Source organism: Dermacentor variabilis, chromosome 1, assembly GCF_050947875.1.
Source record: "Dermacentor variabilis isolate Ectoservices chromosome 1, ASM5094787v1, whole genome shotgun sequence".
Lineage (NCBI taxonomy): Eukaryota > Metazoa > Arthropoda > Arachnida > Ixodida > Ixodidae > Dermacentor > Dermacentor variabilis.
The window spans coordinates 187,675,408-187,692,789 of record NC_134568.1 but is presented as its reverse complement, the minus strand read 5'-3'; the positions used below and the strand labels follow the sequence as shown (position 1 = coordinate 187,692,789).

Here is a 17,382-nt window from a genome sequence, read left to right as displayed (position 1 = left end):
TAAAATGTAATAGCTTGGCAACTGTTTACTATGATGTTTTCAATGTGATGCACAACTTGCCATTTGAGTTTACACAATTATGCAAGTAATTATAAATTTAGGCAGTTAATTTTACTTATTAGCAAATGATGTCAGAAAGGATTCACTGTGTGTAAGGTCACTGCTAACAAAACACCGTTGGTCCCATTATCACATCTTGTAGTCTTTTAAACAGCTTCGCCCACATTAACTGGGACACACAGGGTGCTCTACAAGGTGTTTAAAGGGCCCCTGAAACGGTTCGGATAAACTTTGTAGACATGTAGGGTACAGCTAAAGTTATTCATTCACACCACAATTTGTGTGAAGCGTCTCGTATTAAGAGAGCTACGGATGATTACATGTTACCTTCCTCCGTAGCCACGCATTTTCTCTTCAACTTATTCGCCGAGTGATCGGGGCAAAGCTCGGCCTTCACTAGCTCTGTGTCATGATGGCACGTCGTGTTATCTACTTCTGGTTCTCTAGGAGCGAGCGCGTGGAGCCTCCTGTGAAGCCACCTGTTGGCACAGAGCTTAACCAGCAAAACAAAGAGCTAATATTGCTGTAACCAAGTGGAAAACATTTTAAACATTTACAAAAACAGCATGTTAACGATTACGCTCCTGTGAAAAATTTACACCAGCAGCAAAGAAGAATACACTTTGTTACTGCTACTGTGTTTGGTTAAACTCTATGCCACCAGGTGGCTGCACCGTGCAGATAATTCACGTTTGCGCTTCTGCTTATCCCGTGAAACGGCAAGCTCAAGTGGCCAGGTACTGTCCCCTCGCTTGCATTTACCCGAATACCGGACTTGCGAAATGCTATTGCGGTAGTAGTCCTCCAGCGTAAAGTGGTAACCACAAACTCGCAAATCCTGGTGCCGATCGGATACCGTTAGGCCAATGCACTGCAGCAACTCTGCTCGTCTGCTGCCTTGCAGAGGGACATGATGTCGCAGCTTGACATATTGCCAGTCGCTACATTTGCAGCCCACAACGCAACAAAGCCGATTAGTGGTGCTCACAAAAAGTCAGACCGACACTGACCGTGGAGCTCTCATCAAGATGGAGCATGTTGTAACACAAGCAGGCGACACTTGCTGTGTGCTGGAAGCGCTTAAGAGTACTGAGAAATTGTTCTTCTGCATTCTCTTTCTGTTACTTTCTTTTTATAGAAACAATATAACTAACATTCCAACTATTACAAACAATTGTTCACCATTAAGTTGCAAAAATTATTGATGACGCGCCCTGGGCAGCCAATTGGATAGCTCGCCCTACTGACGTCATTAGTGCAATTTACGTCAAATGGGTAGGGGCTGCTGAAAATTCAGCCGAGCAGAGTGCTGTGATGGGCAGCGATGTACATTTTGAAAACCTTATAATAAATTACACGCTTTACGCAGAGCACTTAAATGTGTCAATTAATGATCAGAAGGACCTACTCTAACGACTCAATATGTTTGTACAAAATTGTCAAAATTGTTTCAGGGTCCCTTTAAGAAATGTAGTATTTCAAATGTCATAGACAGCATATATATGAGATGCCGTAAGCTGTTGATGGTAATAAGAAGGCCTCCGACACAGGCAGTGAGTGATGCCTCATCTACTCTAGCTCGCAGAATAAATTTTCTTTTTCCAAGTGAGAATTATTCTTTATTATACACCACTCAGTCTTACCAAGAAAAACGGGTTAGTGAACAATTAAAGGCACATCATTTTGAATTCCTTGAAGTAGGAAAATCGGAGTATGTCTTGCAGCCAAGGTCACCGTGGTCAACGGATCGACCATGTGGACCTACGGCCAAATTTTTTGGCTCTTGACATCGGCCTCAGACGTTCGCCTGTGAGCAAAAGTATGTGCACCACAGGGTCACCGAAAAAACAGAATTCCTTCGTAATTACCTTACATAAACGCAAACTGACAAGTACAGTAGAAAATTCGTATGCCGAGTTTGGAATGCTGTCTTTAATTTTAAGTAGCGCTCACAGACAGAGGAGAGAATTAGCTTTATCACACAATCCCTGGTCCATATACTCTTGCTCGTGGGTGTACCTTTCGCTGGATATTTGTCATTGAGACTTTGCGCCAGCCCATCATTGGAGCCGACTTTCTTTGGCACTACAAGCTCGTTGTCAACATGCGGCACGACTGTATCTTGGACTTCTGAGACGAGCTTAACCGCCCAAGGTGTTTGCTGTTGCGCTCCACTACTCCGGCTTCTCCAGGTGCACATGGCAGTTCCTGACCCTTGGTGAGCCGTCCTTGCTTAGTTCCCGGACGCCTTACGACCCCTCTCCTCTCAGTCCTCGGTCGCTTACAGCGTGACACATTGTATTGTCGCAACTGACCCTCCCGTATTTGCTCGGGCTCGTCGCCTCGCACCAGGTTGTCTAGCTGTCGCTGAAAAGGAGTTTGAACACATGCTTGACCTTGGCTTCATTCGTCGCTCCTCCAGTCCTTGAGCCTTGCCACTCCATATGGGGCCCAAGAAGACCGGTGACTGGTGCCCCTGCCAGTCACCGGGACAGTGGCCTTGTTCCACTGTCTTCACAGTGGAATACCTCACATTCAGGATTTTACATCAGCACTGCACAGCTGTACCGCTTTTAGCAAGGTCGACCTGGTGAAAGCCTACCACCAGATTCCTGTGGAACCCTCAGATATTCCGAAGACAGCCATTAGAACACCATTCGGCCTGTTCAAATATCTGCCCATGCCATTCGGTCTTCATAATGCAGGCCAGACCTCTCAGCGTTTCGTTGACCAGGTTATTATGTGGCTTGATGTGCTGCTTTACCTAACTTGACGACATCCATGTCTACAGCACCACCGCTGAACCTTGTAAGCTTCACTAACGTCAAGTGCTCGCAAGACTCGCCAAGTGTGGCCTTGTATTAATGGTCTGAAGAGCGTGTTCAGCATTATGGAGTTGGATTTCCTCGGCCATCGTATCAATGCATATAGGATTCGTCTACTGCGACTCACGTCACAGCCATCCATGAGTTTCCTCAGCCATCCACCACCAGGCATCTGCGTGAATTTATTTGCCTCACCAACTATTACCACCGCGTCATTCCTTGCTGCACCAATGTACTGCAGCCTCTCCACAAGCTTCTCTCGGGCCTCAAGACACCCAATATTCCCATGGCCTGGAACACCGCTGATCACACGTTTAGAGGCATCACAGAAGCCATTGCCAGGGCGACGCTACTCGTCCACCAGAATTGTGACGCCCCAACATCTGTCATGGTTGACTCATTGGGCACCGCTGTCGGTGCAGTCTTGCAGCAGCTTGTGACCCCTGAGTGCTGCTACAGCACATTCGGCCGCCTACATTTCTGAATACACCAGCGACATTCGTCACACCAGTGGAAAATCCGACGCTGTTGCCAACGCACTTTCTCGTGCCGCCATCCATGCAACAGACCACGGCTGACTGGTCTTCGAATTCATGGCCATGGCTGCCGCCCAGAGTGTCAACGGCAAGCTACACCTGCTTCACCCGAGTGTTACCTCTCCAGTGTTTGAAGATATCTTGCTACCTCACTGCGAAGTACCCCTCGTTTGTGATACACCAACTGGACGTATTCGTTCTTGCGTGCCTCGCCCGTACCGCCGAACCGTCTTTGATGCGCTTCATTCTTTGACTCATCCTGGCATTCGCGCACACAGCGACTCGACACTTCTCGTTATATGCAGCCCTGTATCAACGTAGACGTTCGTCGCTGGTCACACACGCGCCTCAACTGCCAATGGTCTAAAGTGCACTGCCACACTGTGACTCCTCATGGCACATTCCCATCCCCAGACGCCCACTTCAACCATCTGCACGTCGATATCATTGGCCCCCTTCCTCCCTGTGGGAACCATCGCTACCTGTTAACCTTCATTGACAGGTTTACTAGACGGCCTGAAGCAATGCCCCTCCAGGGCATAACGGCGGAGTCTGTAGCTTGTATACTCATCACACTCTGGATTAGCCGCTACAGTGTCCCTTCCACCATTACATCTCACCGTGGTCGCCAATTCGACTCAACATTGTTCACCAATCTGTCTAGGCTACTTGGCATCAATCACATCAAAATATCCTCTTACCACCCGGTATCCAATGGGATCATAAAACGTTTTCACCGCCAACTGAAGGCTTCACTCATGGCTTTGAATTTTCCTTTATTATGTATCTTTATGTTTGGCATCCGCACTGCTCTTCGCAGTGACTCTTCCACCAGCACTGCCGAGCTTACGTTTGGCATCACTCTAAGAGCCCCTGGCGACTCGTAGAGTGGTGCAGCTGCGGTACGTTGGTCAGCAGGTACTGTGGTCCCCATCGTAGCTGCTGATGTTTCCGACTATGCCTACTGCCTACACAGCGCTCTGCATATTGTCGTTCTCCCCAACGACGTTCTTCCCGGTGTGTATATGTCAACCCTGGCTTTGAAAACTGCACACACGTCTTTGTGTGCCACAGCTTGGCGCGTCCTCCCTTAGGTGGCAGGACACGACAGTATCCTGCTTAAGAGATCACGGCATTTTAGTTGGCCGAAACGTAAACTTGGAAACTACTGCAGCATACCACCATTCTGCGAAGGTCTCGAATATTGCAGTCGGCATTATGAGTGCACGTGAGCCACACAATAGCTGTTGAAATGTTATCTGTGTCGCTTCGGACGAAAAAAATTGCTATCTTCTAAATGTAAAACGTCACCATAAACTGATATCAGCAAACAGCAATGTGTTATCAAAGCGTTGCTGAACTGTGATCTCCTGATAATGGCGTAATAACTGCCGATCCTCTTGCAACATTGCGTGGCGGCGGCGCGTAGACTCTGCCGGCGGGATGAGCGACAGCAACGACAGGTATTCTTTAGCGACCATTGTTTATGCATTACAGGCTATACACCTCCTCCTACTCCTTGGAGACGTGCCTAAAAGCAAGGGACCTTCTTCGTGGCTTCGGAAATGTATGCATGGCAGTCACTGGCTCATTTTGAAGGCTCTGTCATCGTCACAGTTTGACTAGAGTCTGGCACATTCTGGTGTGCACCCAGTTCTGTCACACTGCCATGCTTTCGTACTTTGCATACACCCTTTTTTTTTACCATGACCGGGTTCAAAGCATTCGTTGTAACAGTACGTCAATTTAAACGTTATATCTGGAAGCAGTTTCAATAGGCAGGGTCAGAAAATCATAAATGCACTGAAATGTGGTCGTTATAACCCATAGATAACTATATCTGGGATCGTTATTAGTAGGTTCGACTGTGGTAGCTTTCAAATCTAATATAAAATTCAGTTAAGGAAGAAAGAGTGGAATACCTAATAGAATATTGAAAAATTTAAGTTACTTAATACTCACAAATTTTGTACTATTAACTAGCTGCTGCAAATGTTTGGGGATCTACTCTCATTGTAGTGTGAGAATTTATCAGCTGTCAATAAATTAGCACCTAGGATTCAGCATCTATGGTATGGTCTGTTCTCATTAAAGGGAACATCAAATTAATATGCCAACTTTGATTACAGATCAATCCTTATACGAAAGCCAGGATGGTTTTTTATCGACAGGGTCTACCTATTGCTTTCTTTACATAAACCTTTTTCTGTCAGAAATTGATCAAATGGTAAAGTTATGCTGTCTTGAAGGCCGTTCAGATGTCCAAAAAAGTTCTCTCTGCTGTACTTCATTGCAGTATTCCATTTCTTGGCAAGTTTTGCTTTTTTCTCTAAAACACCAGATGGCTTCTGTTTGTTTATGTGGGGTCACAAACATGCTATTGGAACAAAGGAATGACAACACAGTGTAAACAAACAAAAGTCAGTTTATTGCTCCTTTCACACACCAATGCCCGCCAGCTGAATTACTACTAATAGTACATGCTGATGGGCATTGATGAATCGAGAAAGTCAGACTCATTGCGACAGGATATTGAGTGAATATGTTTGACCCCATGCAAGACACCAACGCCCAGTCGTTCACGTGTACAGTCATGCGAACGCTGGGGTGTTCAAACAATTGTATTCATCCATCCCGCTTTCCCATTCCAAGCCCTTTCACAGGACGGTCCCTCAAAGCATGTTGGCATGCATGCGAAACATCCACACAAACAGCCAACCCAAAGCCAAAGAGGAAGAGACTAGTACTTCCTTTTGCTCCTGAATAACCCTACCGCTAGGCGGCATTAGCAGTGCAGCTCTTGCACCATCTGTCGTTCTGTTGTGCTACTATACTGACTGTGGCAATGCTTAGCTGTGTGGATAAGACGAAATACAGGAGATGCTAAAGCCATTCGGGGAAAACAGTGTAAGGTAGTGCAAGAGAGTCGTCCTCACATTATCTGTTTGCTCGTTGAGGCCAGTTGATACAACTGGTGGACAGTGCATCTGGTGATATAGCGTCACCGCTCCTTGGAGCTCGACTGATTTGCTCTGACAGCAAAAACCTTTTTCCGTTTCAATCTCAGTTTCTGTGTGAAAATTCTGAAGGATGTTGGACTCGGTATTTCTTGTGGAAAATATGTGCTTCACCGGCAAACATGCAGCTATGGAATGCCATCCTTGCTTCATTGTCTTTTTGATACTGAAGAGCTTGTGACAAAACAAGCGTAACCTCAAGATAATTTGCAGTGCATATGTGATGCTTCCTTGTCTGTTCGATGATTCAGAGCTGACATCGCAGCGCATATGTAATGCTTCCTCGTCTGTTTGATGATGCAGAGCTGACAAGCAAAACAGGTTCTGGGACCCCAAACTGCAGTGGGTCATTGGCTATGTTTCATCTCGAAACAGCAAAGCCATTCTTTGTGTGCTTTCCACAAAGCAATTCCTTCACCAGCGCCCACCTGGACAATGACAGGGCCTGGTGCTGACCATTGACGAGCAGACAAAGAACTTTCGAAGCATTCTCTGGAAGCGGTAGCGACTGTCGAAGACAGGAAATTGCTACAAGCTGGCCATTATGGAGAGCCTACTAATTGCTGCAAAGAGACAATATGAACGACTTCCATGGAAACAGCGTCGACCCCGATTTCACATGCAATTGCCTCTTCATTGCATCAAGGGCATTTCAGAGGTTGGACATCAGAGGTGGAGTCTGGCAGGCTGGTGCGACACCAGGGGTGGGATTTTGCTGACAGTGCAGCAATTCCAATTCACCAGAAGGACATTGAATTCCCTTATCAAGCAAAAGAGGGAAACTGACTGCTTAAAAACACAGCTTGAGTGTTGTGTAGGGTGCTTTGAGAATCATGGAGCCGTTCTTGTCAACCTCAAAATGTATATTTGTACATAAACCTTTATTTTATCATTGCTCGGACGTCGTTCTGGACTTCCCTTTTGCTGAACACCTGGCATGGCACCAGTCATAGAACCTTCATGACTGCTCGGGCCCCCAACTTCACAACAAGGGCTACTGCAATTTCACGTGACATACCTCTCTCTCTCTCTGTGACCCCTCATCCACCTGTGAGAATGTGTTCAGCAATAGTCCACGTACTAACCACATGACATTTCTGCAGCTGTTGTGCACATCCAAAGCTAGTCTTTTTGCTTGAAACTATGAGAAAATATTGATCCGTGTCCACGTACGGCCTCCGGAATGGGAAGCTTTGATAACTACAGGAAGCAGGAGATGTGCTCATAGTTGAATGGCAACTGTAGTTGCATAAGAAACGACCCATTTGGATATACAAATGGACTCGGAAAACACATCCTGTGGGTTGCTTTTGTTAGTTGTGTATTTTTGGAACCACCAACCTACAGGAGCTTTATTTCACAACAGGCTTGACTGGCTCTTTGTGACCAGAGGTATTGTGTAGGTTGCCGATCGATTATTAGGACTTTCCTACAGCACTGCAGCACTATTACACTGCGCTAGCATCAAAATATTGTAATCAAATGACTCCCAGCAAGTCAAGAATTAAATTATATCGTCGGGTTTGCCGTCTGACAGTGCTGAGCGGTGATAATTAACTGAAGATAATGCCAGCTGTTCACTAGTGAGCTTTGGTTTGGAGTCCGAGTCGTTTTATTCCGCCAAAGTGTATTTCCGAAGGTCCACCGCATGTCCAACATGTGGACCTGGCATTTTCAACCAGTTTCCAAGAGTTGAGGTTTCACTTCTCTTGTAAAATCCCGGCAAGGGGCGCTGCAGGTGTCACTTCACATTTATCGAAAGTCGCTGCCGTGGCATCATCACGCCCGGCTGCATCGTGAGAAAAGCGTCGTGCTCGAAACTATGCTGCATGCTCACTTCAATTTAGCGATGAGGACTCGAGTTATGATTCCAAAGATGATGGGAAAGCTGATTCAAACTCTGACGGCGACAATGTTTTGAGTCAGCATGGGGACATCCACAGCTGTTCACCAGCGACTTTCCTTCACGGCCTTGAGTAGTCTCCTTCCTTGTGTGCGCTTATCTGCCGATCTTATTGCCCGACCTGAGAGCTCTACTGATTATCTTCAGGGTGCATATTTCGCTTGGCTATGATGTGCTACTATCCACAGCCAAGAAACTTCCGTTCACGTCAGGAAGGCCGCCCATAGCACATCTCGGCCCAACACTTCGGATCAGCGCTTGACAGTTTACAACGGCGTGAGATTTCTTTCTCCTGTTCTTCTCTGAAGAGGTGATAAAGACAATCTGCAAAAATGCAAACAGATATGCTTGGATGCATAATCTTATAGTTGCCCAGCTATACTGAGAGCGATTGGTCCTGGAAGAGGTGCATCACTCTAGACGAACTGGTGACGTACGTTTCCTGGATTTCTCATCAGACCATCCTCACAAATTGCCGAAAAGGTGCAACTGCTAAATGTGCTACGAGGATGGCAAAGTTTTGAACAAAAACTAGCTGTTTTGTGGGAAAAGTGTAGAACGCTTCACAAAATCGAGGAACTGCTTCATTGCCTGGCATGGGCGATGAACTGGTCTTAGTTTCTTTTTTGTATCCAAATAATGGCGGTGTACTGAGCATTTATTTCTTCAGACACTATTCCTGATATCTTTGAAATGTATATTCTGAATTTCCTTTGATATTAATTTTCTCGTAGATATCATGTTTTTTTTATTATTTTTATCAACTGGCAGCAACAATGGCACTTCCTAGAATTTTGATGTTCTACCTAATAAATGTTTTTGTTTTGCAGCATATGTTTTTGGAAAGAGCATTTCATTATGCACAATATGCTATGCTGGAATATTATTTATTGTAAATAATTTTTTTCCGAGGCCTATAAGAAATTGCCATTTTCTCGAGGTAACGAAAGCGTTAAACCACACCATAATGAATGTTGCTTCAACTGAACTTCCGCTTTAATAAAGTATTTTTTATTCCTCTTGAGAGGTACAAGAGTTGATGCATAAAAGTTGTCGCCACAACGAACACTTTTTTAGTGGTGTTCAGCTTCAGTTAAATTTTTCGCTCTTTGCCTCATTTTCGCTACAGAGGTATTTGACTATTGTTTGCAAAGGAAATATGAAATGAAAGATGAAAAGGCACTGGGAGCAGAACCCCGAACGTGTTTGTGGGTCCAGTACTTTACTCTCAAATGACATTTGGAGAAGCGAGCATTTGATTTTTCATGAAGTTTAGATCTTTTGTTGTGTTGTTTACAAGTGATGTTTATTAGCATGTATTTTTAGTGTTAACAGTGAGATTAGATAAATTTGTTGGCATTGTTTCTCATTTTAACGTAGTTTTACAACTCTTTCTGCACACATTCATTTTTTCACAGAGTTTTAAGTAGTGCTTTCAGAAAAAAATATCTTGCTTTTTTTTATCCTACTTCCATTTGATTGTTTCGGGAAATAGCTGAAGGAGGCCACTATCGTGATGAGGCACTTAATGTGCACATTACTGAAGCAAGCAAGGACTCTGTCTATCTCCTCGAAGTGAAACCAGAGAAGCAGATCCTCCTGTCTGTAAAGGCATCACTCCATAGCAGTGCTTCAGTTGAGGTGAGCTTTGTCAGCAAATTTTTCGAAGCATTGCAATATGAGATGACGCCTGTTTCATTATGTGCGTGCTTGCTTTGCTGTGAATACCCATTTGTGCGATAAGCTTGATCATGTGGCATCAGCACATTGGCTTGCCTACTGCGGTCCAACCAGCCAAGCCACTGAATAAAAAATGCATGCGTGTCCAGTATGTGTCATTTAAAGTTGCTGTTGCTGTGCTTTTCTGCCGGTAGATTCTTTGGACATGAAGGGGGCCACATGTGGACCTCTACTACTGTACTGTGGCTTTCAGTTTAGCCTGTTCCGCTCATCGCGCACTCTATTGTTTATAAGGTCTACAAGTGCAAACATTTTTAGCGCAAGCTTCTCATGACAGCTTGTCACCAGCTGCTCTGCCAGTCATCCTGCTTAAACTTCTAGGCGTAACACCGTTTCATCAAGAGTCGGCAACAAACGTTATGGTTTCGTGTCGGTCAACATGATAGCTACTTTGTTAATGGCCATTGTGTTTGCGGCATGGTGGACGTGGTCCATGCCTGGAACGTTGTGCGGTGTCCAAAATTTCAGTTATTACTGTATCTACTTGCATAATGATCGCATTCGCGTAATGATCGCACCCCTGAATTTTATCGTCAAAATTTGATTTTTTTCCTTTCCCGTGTAGTGATCACACCCCGACCTTGCCACACTGATATGTCATGTGCCAAGTCTAGCTAATGATGATCGCGCTTACCATCTGTCGAATGCTGTCGAATGCTATCAAATGACTCTTCCAAGACATACCAAGCGGTCTTCATGCACCGAACATCCTTAAGCAGGTGCCCCATTTCATTCCTTTCATCACTTTCCGCACTTCCATGAAAAAGAAGCTACAACCAAACATTATAATGGCATTTGTAGGCTTTATAATGGTTGTGGTCAACAAAAAAGGCGCCTTTCGATTCTTCTCGTTTGCACTCATGGGCACGCAACAAATTGCGAGCGGCAACGATAGTAGCCACGTCTACACCGATACATTAGGAGTGTGCCCTATTCATATGCCGATGCTTGTAACACAGCTAAGATGTTCGCCTACCCATAGGGGAAGCGTGCCGTATTAAGATAGTAGTGAAGACAAATGGCCGCAGTTTCTGCAGTGTGCCCGCCGTGGGTTTCTGTCACTGGCAGCTAAGCGCGCCCATCTCTGTTGTGTCCCCTCAAAGTGGTCATGGCTACTACGTTATTGCCGCAAACTTGCCAATAGTAACAATATTATTCATTACCGACATGCAAGAAACTGTTTCAATGTGTGTAACGTACTCGCGAGAAGTGAAAAAAAAAAAATCGCGTTCGGCTTGCTTTGCCGGTCGCCATTTTTGTTTTGGTGTCCCACACTGTTACAGTGGCAGCTGCCAATTTATTGACCTGTTGTCATCCCGCAGCAAACGTGAGATTAAAAAAAAAATGTTTTCTTTTCGTGGGTAATTTAACCCACGTAATGATCGCACCCCTGAATTTGTGTCAATTTTTTTACAAAAAAGTGCAATCATTATATGAGTAAATACGGTATTATTCTAGTGATAGGGGTAAGTGGCTGTGCCACAGGCAAGTCTGATTAATCTTGCAAGTTCGAAAAATCTGGCCTCCAAAATTTTTGTTGTGGCTTCAGATTGTATGTTTTCCCAATTAGTGCATTTTCCATTACTCTTCGTTCCATAAAGTGTCAATGAGCTTCTACTCAGTATGGAATGTTCAAAAAATAAAATAGTTCATATTCAATTTGCAAATAAGAGCTTTTCAAATGTTGACAATTCAGTTTGATTTGGGGATATTTGAATATTCATACACCTCTACAAAAAGGAGCATGGCCTGTCTCAAGCTCCTTTTTATCTGTTACATGTTAATGGTTTCCCTGTAAATATGTTACGTCCCTAAAACACTGTACTCACAGAAGTCGAAATACCTTGTTCTGTATGGGACAAAAGTGGATAAATTACTGCTTTCACATAAAGCTATCTAAGTAGTGTCTTTGTGAAAAGTCACAAAATTAAAATACAAGCTACACCACAATGGCACATGTGCAAAGGCTGTGCCTTTCTGTCCCATATGCGTCTCCTACATGAGCAACACTGCATGTCTCTGGTTAGATTTGCTTGTCACGTTTAATTTAATGATGCCTTAGAAATCTTGTGCAGCTTAACCCTTTCAGTGTGACTGATGTACCGGTACGTTTCTGTCATTTTGGTCCCACCATGTCACTGATGTACCCGTATGTTCTTCAATAGTGAGGATCATAATAAGAATGCAGTTGCTATTACCCATGTCATTTTTTCCCTTTTGAATAACCAAAAATAAACTGTTGTGCTCGTTTTATAATATCTGAGAAGAAAAAAAAAAACAGTTTAATGGGGCCTTCGAAGGCAAATTATGCATGCTGTTTTTATTCAATGTTTGCTTACTATAGGACTTGATGATGTGTCAGTAGCAGTGAAAGTGCCAAGATCATAGCATTTCATATTTTAAGTAGCTCTAAAAATCAGTTCCTGTGCTGACCACAGTGTCCCATACCGATGATTTTCAGCAGCAAATGTGAGGCAGAATATGATGACAGTTGCAGTGTGGGTTTGTTGGTTAATTCTATTGAATTGTGATGGAATGTACAACAGGGGGATGGGCGCAGGAAGTAACAACAGACCCACAGCACTTAACTTTCAGCAACAAAAATTTATTTCTGGACCAGCTGTACTTACCCTTACATTAATCATGTGCTTCACAAAACCACATGACACTTTTCCACTATGTTATGCAAGCGTTTCATTGGGAAACCAGGTAGGTGCTTAAACGAGTGACTGAGAGAACATAGCAACAAGTTTAAACAGACACCATTTTTGTCTTATCTTTATTTACCAAATTTTCAAACCACTTATGGGTGACCCAAGCAGGAGTAGGTACAATTAAAGGAAGTGTTTAACGCATGAAATTTTGTGCAGGAAATATTGAATACATAACACCAAGATCATACTACAAAAAGACACTCGAGGAATAGTTTAACTGAACAGTGCATCTCAGAAAAAAGGAAAAAGCTTTTCCACAAAGAAAAAAATGCTAGCAAAGACAAGCAATGACCACATCAGCACCCAATATGCAAAAATAAGTTTTTCGATTGATGTAAGTTCATTTTCTGTTAAAAATACTTCAGGAGTTAAATTATTCTAAATAGTATATGCTAAATAGAAACAATAAGTTATTTGGACTGATAGTATGCCTTAAAAACTGTCTTCATTAATTTCATGGTTATAGACGAGTTAAATTATTCTAAATAGTATATGCTAAATAGAAACAATAAGTTATTTGGACTGATAGTATTCCTTAAAAACTGTCTTCAATAATTTCATGGTTATAGATGAGTTATTAAAGAGCATGTGAAGATCAGTGCTATTTTTTTCTTTTAAATTTTGCATCAAACCCCAGCGCTGTTATCTCAGTGTGCTGTCCCAGATTTCAAAGTATTTTTTTGTAATTTGGCAGCTATAGCTCAGTAAAAGTTTTCAAAACTTGCCAAGTTCAAACTTTGACATTTCTTTAAATGTAGTCCATCTTCACCAATCAATAATTCAGGAGGCCCGAGCTGATACAGGAACTTCATGGCAATGTCGCCAACATTTTTTCATTTCTGTGTCTATTTTGGCTTACTGAGCCGCGTCTCGGCGCAAGAGTGGCTCATTGGTATTGCAGAAAGGTAATTTGCTAACACAGTTCAACATATTTTTTTCTCTTCAGTGTCCCTTTAACAAGGTTCCACCTGGTGGCTTTCTTGCATTACACTGCCAAATATGGGGCTGCTCCCTCTGGTTCGAAGGTGCACTGGTTTTGGGTAGAAGAAATTCTGAGATAATAAGGTTAATTATAGAAGCACAACATATCTGCTCTTATAGCTGACCAGGGTGTCAGCAAATCATCCATGTCAGTGTCTTTTAACCCTTTGATCTGCTTTTTTTTTTTTTCCAGCTGCTTAATACCCTGCCAGTTTTTTTCTTTTCTTTTTTTTTTTTTTTGCGAGTTTGTAAAGTCAACATTTCATGCTTCATAGCAGCGAATTTTTCAACGTTCCCCTTCTTCCATCGTATGCTTTCTTCACAGTGTGATAATGCGTTGGTCCACCGAGCTACTATCATTCCATAACGAAAAAAAAAAAAGAGAAAGATATGGTTATGAAGCTAAGGGAACAGTGTGCCATCGTGAATCGCACTGCGCTAAGGGCTAAGCGTGTTCATGCTGTTCGGTGGGCTAGCATATTTTAACACCCTGAAGAAAGCATACAGCGGAAAGCACGAGAAAATGCGCGTTGCTGGATTGGTGGAATGCTCTCCACTTTTTTCTTGAGAGCACCACTGCAGCCACGGCTCGCACGTTGCAACTCCTATTTAGCACAATGGTACATTAAAATTTGTGTTTGGTTGTGCTTGCAGGTGGTGTCGGACTTTTACAAAAATGGTGCAGTGCTTCAGAAGTTTTCTGCGGGAACTGAAGGCTACCCTGTAGCATCCCTCAATAACCGGCTGATGCTCAGAGCCCAAGGCTTTATGAAGGGGGATACCTTCATGTTCAATTTTACTGGTGTTGAGCCAGGTATGCCAGTGCTTTTAAGTTTGATTTTCTACTGAGTATGTGGTATCTGCTCAACTGTGTGCTTTGAATTTGCACATCACTGTGCTGTGAGCTATTTGGTATCTTAAAGTGCGGCAACTTGGCAGACGTACCTTACTGCATATTTAATTTTATTAATGCAGTTAGCATTCCTTGCCTATTTAATCATTTTGAGTACCTTGTGCAGACCCAGTGGCCTCAAGCTGTTTACCAGCTTGGGCCACTAAGTAGTATGTGTCCATAAAAATCATGCTGTTGTGGTCATTGCAGCATCATCCTTCCAACTTCATTTCTGACGCTTACCATCTCATTGTCACCACGACTTTCACGCTGACCCGGTGAACCAAGTTGCCTAATTTCTTGGTCCACTAGGTATGTGCTCGTGTTTGTGATGCTGTCATAGTAGTTGCATTGCCGTCATTCCAGTTTCGTCGTCCGACTCTCTTCATGATGTCATCGTCATCGTACAACTGTTGTACACTCATCTTACCATCATCGTGAGGCCATTGTGGTCATTCTGTGGTCGTCATTCCAGCTTCTTCATCTGACCGTAATCATGCCATTGTCATTACGCCTTTTATACTCGCCAAGTGAAACGACTTGCCTAATAGCTTGGGCCACTAGGTAAATGCAGTGGGTTGTGATGCTGGCTTGGTTGCTGAATTATTGTCATTCCAACTTCGTCTTCTGACTCTTGTCATTCTGTTGTTGCAACGCCATCATTGTCACCGATTTATCATGCATTCATTGTCATACCATCATTGTGATGTCATCGTGGTCATTCTGTGGTTGCCATTCCAGCTTCATCATATGACTGTCATCATGCCATATTCGTTGCGCCTTTTACATTGACCCAGTGAACCAACTTGCCTAATAGCTTGGGCCACTACGTACGTGCACGTGGTTGTGATGCTGTTATGACCGCTGCATCATTGTCATTCCAGCTTCATCGTCTGACTCGTCATGCTGTCATCGTCACGCCTTTCATGCCGATCTAGTTAATGAAGTTGTCTTATAGTTTTGGCCATTAAGTGTTTGCTTGGGGTTCTGGAGACATCATGGTCGTTCCATCGCTGGCGTTCCAACTTTGTCATCGGACTCGTCATACCGTCATGTTCACACGATCATTGCCCTACAGTCGGAGTCATACAGCCATCATCATGGGTTCATCGCGATCTTGTTGCCCTCATACCACTGTCATGCCGTCGTCCTGATGCAGTCAGGGTCATTCCATCATCGTCATTCTAACTTGGTCATCTGTCTCTGCTTATTCCTGTGCCCTCACCCCATCGTCTTCACACAAGTCGTTGTCAAATCATTGTTGTAATGCCATTGTCATCACACTATCTTTGTCATACAGTCATCTTTATAGAGCTAAACTTCAATATAACAAACATCAGTATAACGAAATTCTCCATATAAGGAAGTATTTCACTTTTTATAACTTCTTATCATAGAACAGCATCCATGTAGAACCTCAATGTAACGAAATTTAACTGCTACCAAGAAGGAACACCGAGTCAATAAATGGAACTTGCGCAGCTTCATGTGCTCAAATGGTTGGATTACAAGTAGCTGCTTGCAAAGGCACTCCTCAAATCATGCACCTCGTGACCAAGAGTGACCACCGAAGTGGTGTAGCATCCTGCTCAGTATAAAGTCCAAGTGGGATAAGATGTATCCTATTGCACGGCCCACACACTGTATATTTGGGGGGCAAATGAAAGCTTGCGAGGGTGAGCCAAGAATGGTAGCTTGATGAGTGCCGTCTTTCTGCATGAGCAAAGGGAAAATTGGGGAGGCGAGCGAATTCGCAGCAACGCATTAAAGTGTGCGCGAAGGGAAGAGTGACAAGGAGTGGTGGGCAGGTTGGCACGCCTCTCCTTTCTTAAAACAGCCGTGCATGGTGGAGTTTATACACAGCCTGCACGCCTTGTTTTAGAGGTAATCTGCCCTGCGTGCTATGAGTTGTCGCACCAAAGCTGGCATGGCATCATGTGCACTGTCTTCCCGCATGTTTAATTCTAGAGGTTGCATAATCTCAAGTTAATGGAAACTGGTTGAAGCGAGAGACAAATGAAGCATTTGCTCCCCACTGCTTGCCTTTTTCATATTAGTATCGTCCCACTGTGGGCAATACTATCAGCTGCAGGGATGAAGTGGATGCACGCTTGTAAGTCAGCTTTTTCAAATTTGAAAATATGAAGTGGGAGGTCGACTTACAATCAAAACCAAAACATGGCGCTGCCAACAAAGCGAGACCAATGGGAGCTACAACGTAGTTACAATTTTATGTTTGCTCTATGGCCTTACCCGTATCTTTTCGCTATCCTGCACGTTTGTTTGCTTTTAAGAAGGGTTTTTCAACATTGCATACAACACTCATGGGGGGGGGGGGGGGTTGAAAGTTAATGGAAGGGCCGCTGTTACATTTGTGGCAGTACTCTACGAACGGTGGCGCTTGCGGAGAGTATCGGTTGTTCATGGAAGAGCAGACACCGCTCACCTGTTTCTCTTTCTCTGTAGCTCTTAGTTTGACCAAAGGCATTGGTTTGACGTGTTCGACTTGACTGCCGGCTACATGCTACTTCCATGCTTCCTCAGTCGCCGTGAGTGCTCCAGGCCCACTAAAAATTCGTTACTCGTTTACAGCAGCGTTCAAGAGGGCTGCCATTTTTTACGCCAAAGAAACAAATCACTGTGCAGTGGGCCCCAAGTTCATTGTTTTTCAATGGGTGGTGCGAGAGTGGTGTCTGCAGCGAAGCAAAATTTTC

The 17,382-nt window shown here is 43.9% G+C and overlaps 1 protein-coding gene across 1 annotated transcript in view; it reads left to right on the top strand.

Annotated features, from left to right (window-relative positions):
- The window catches only part of LOC142589817 (uncharacterized), a 228,045-nt gene that overhangs the window by 127,842 nt on the left and 82,821 nt on the right, over positions 1-17,382 (top strand). The window contains exons 10-11 of the mRNA XM_075701397.1: positions 9,837-9,982; positions 14,431-14,590. Coding sequence (XP_075557512.1) covers positions 9,837-9,982; positions 14,431-14,590 — 306 coding nt within the window. The remainder of the gene's footprint in view (positions 1-9,836; positions 9,983-14,430; positions 14,591-17,382) is intronic.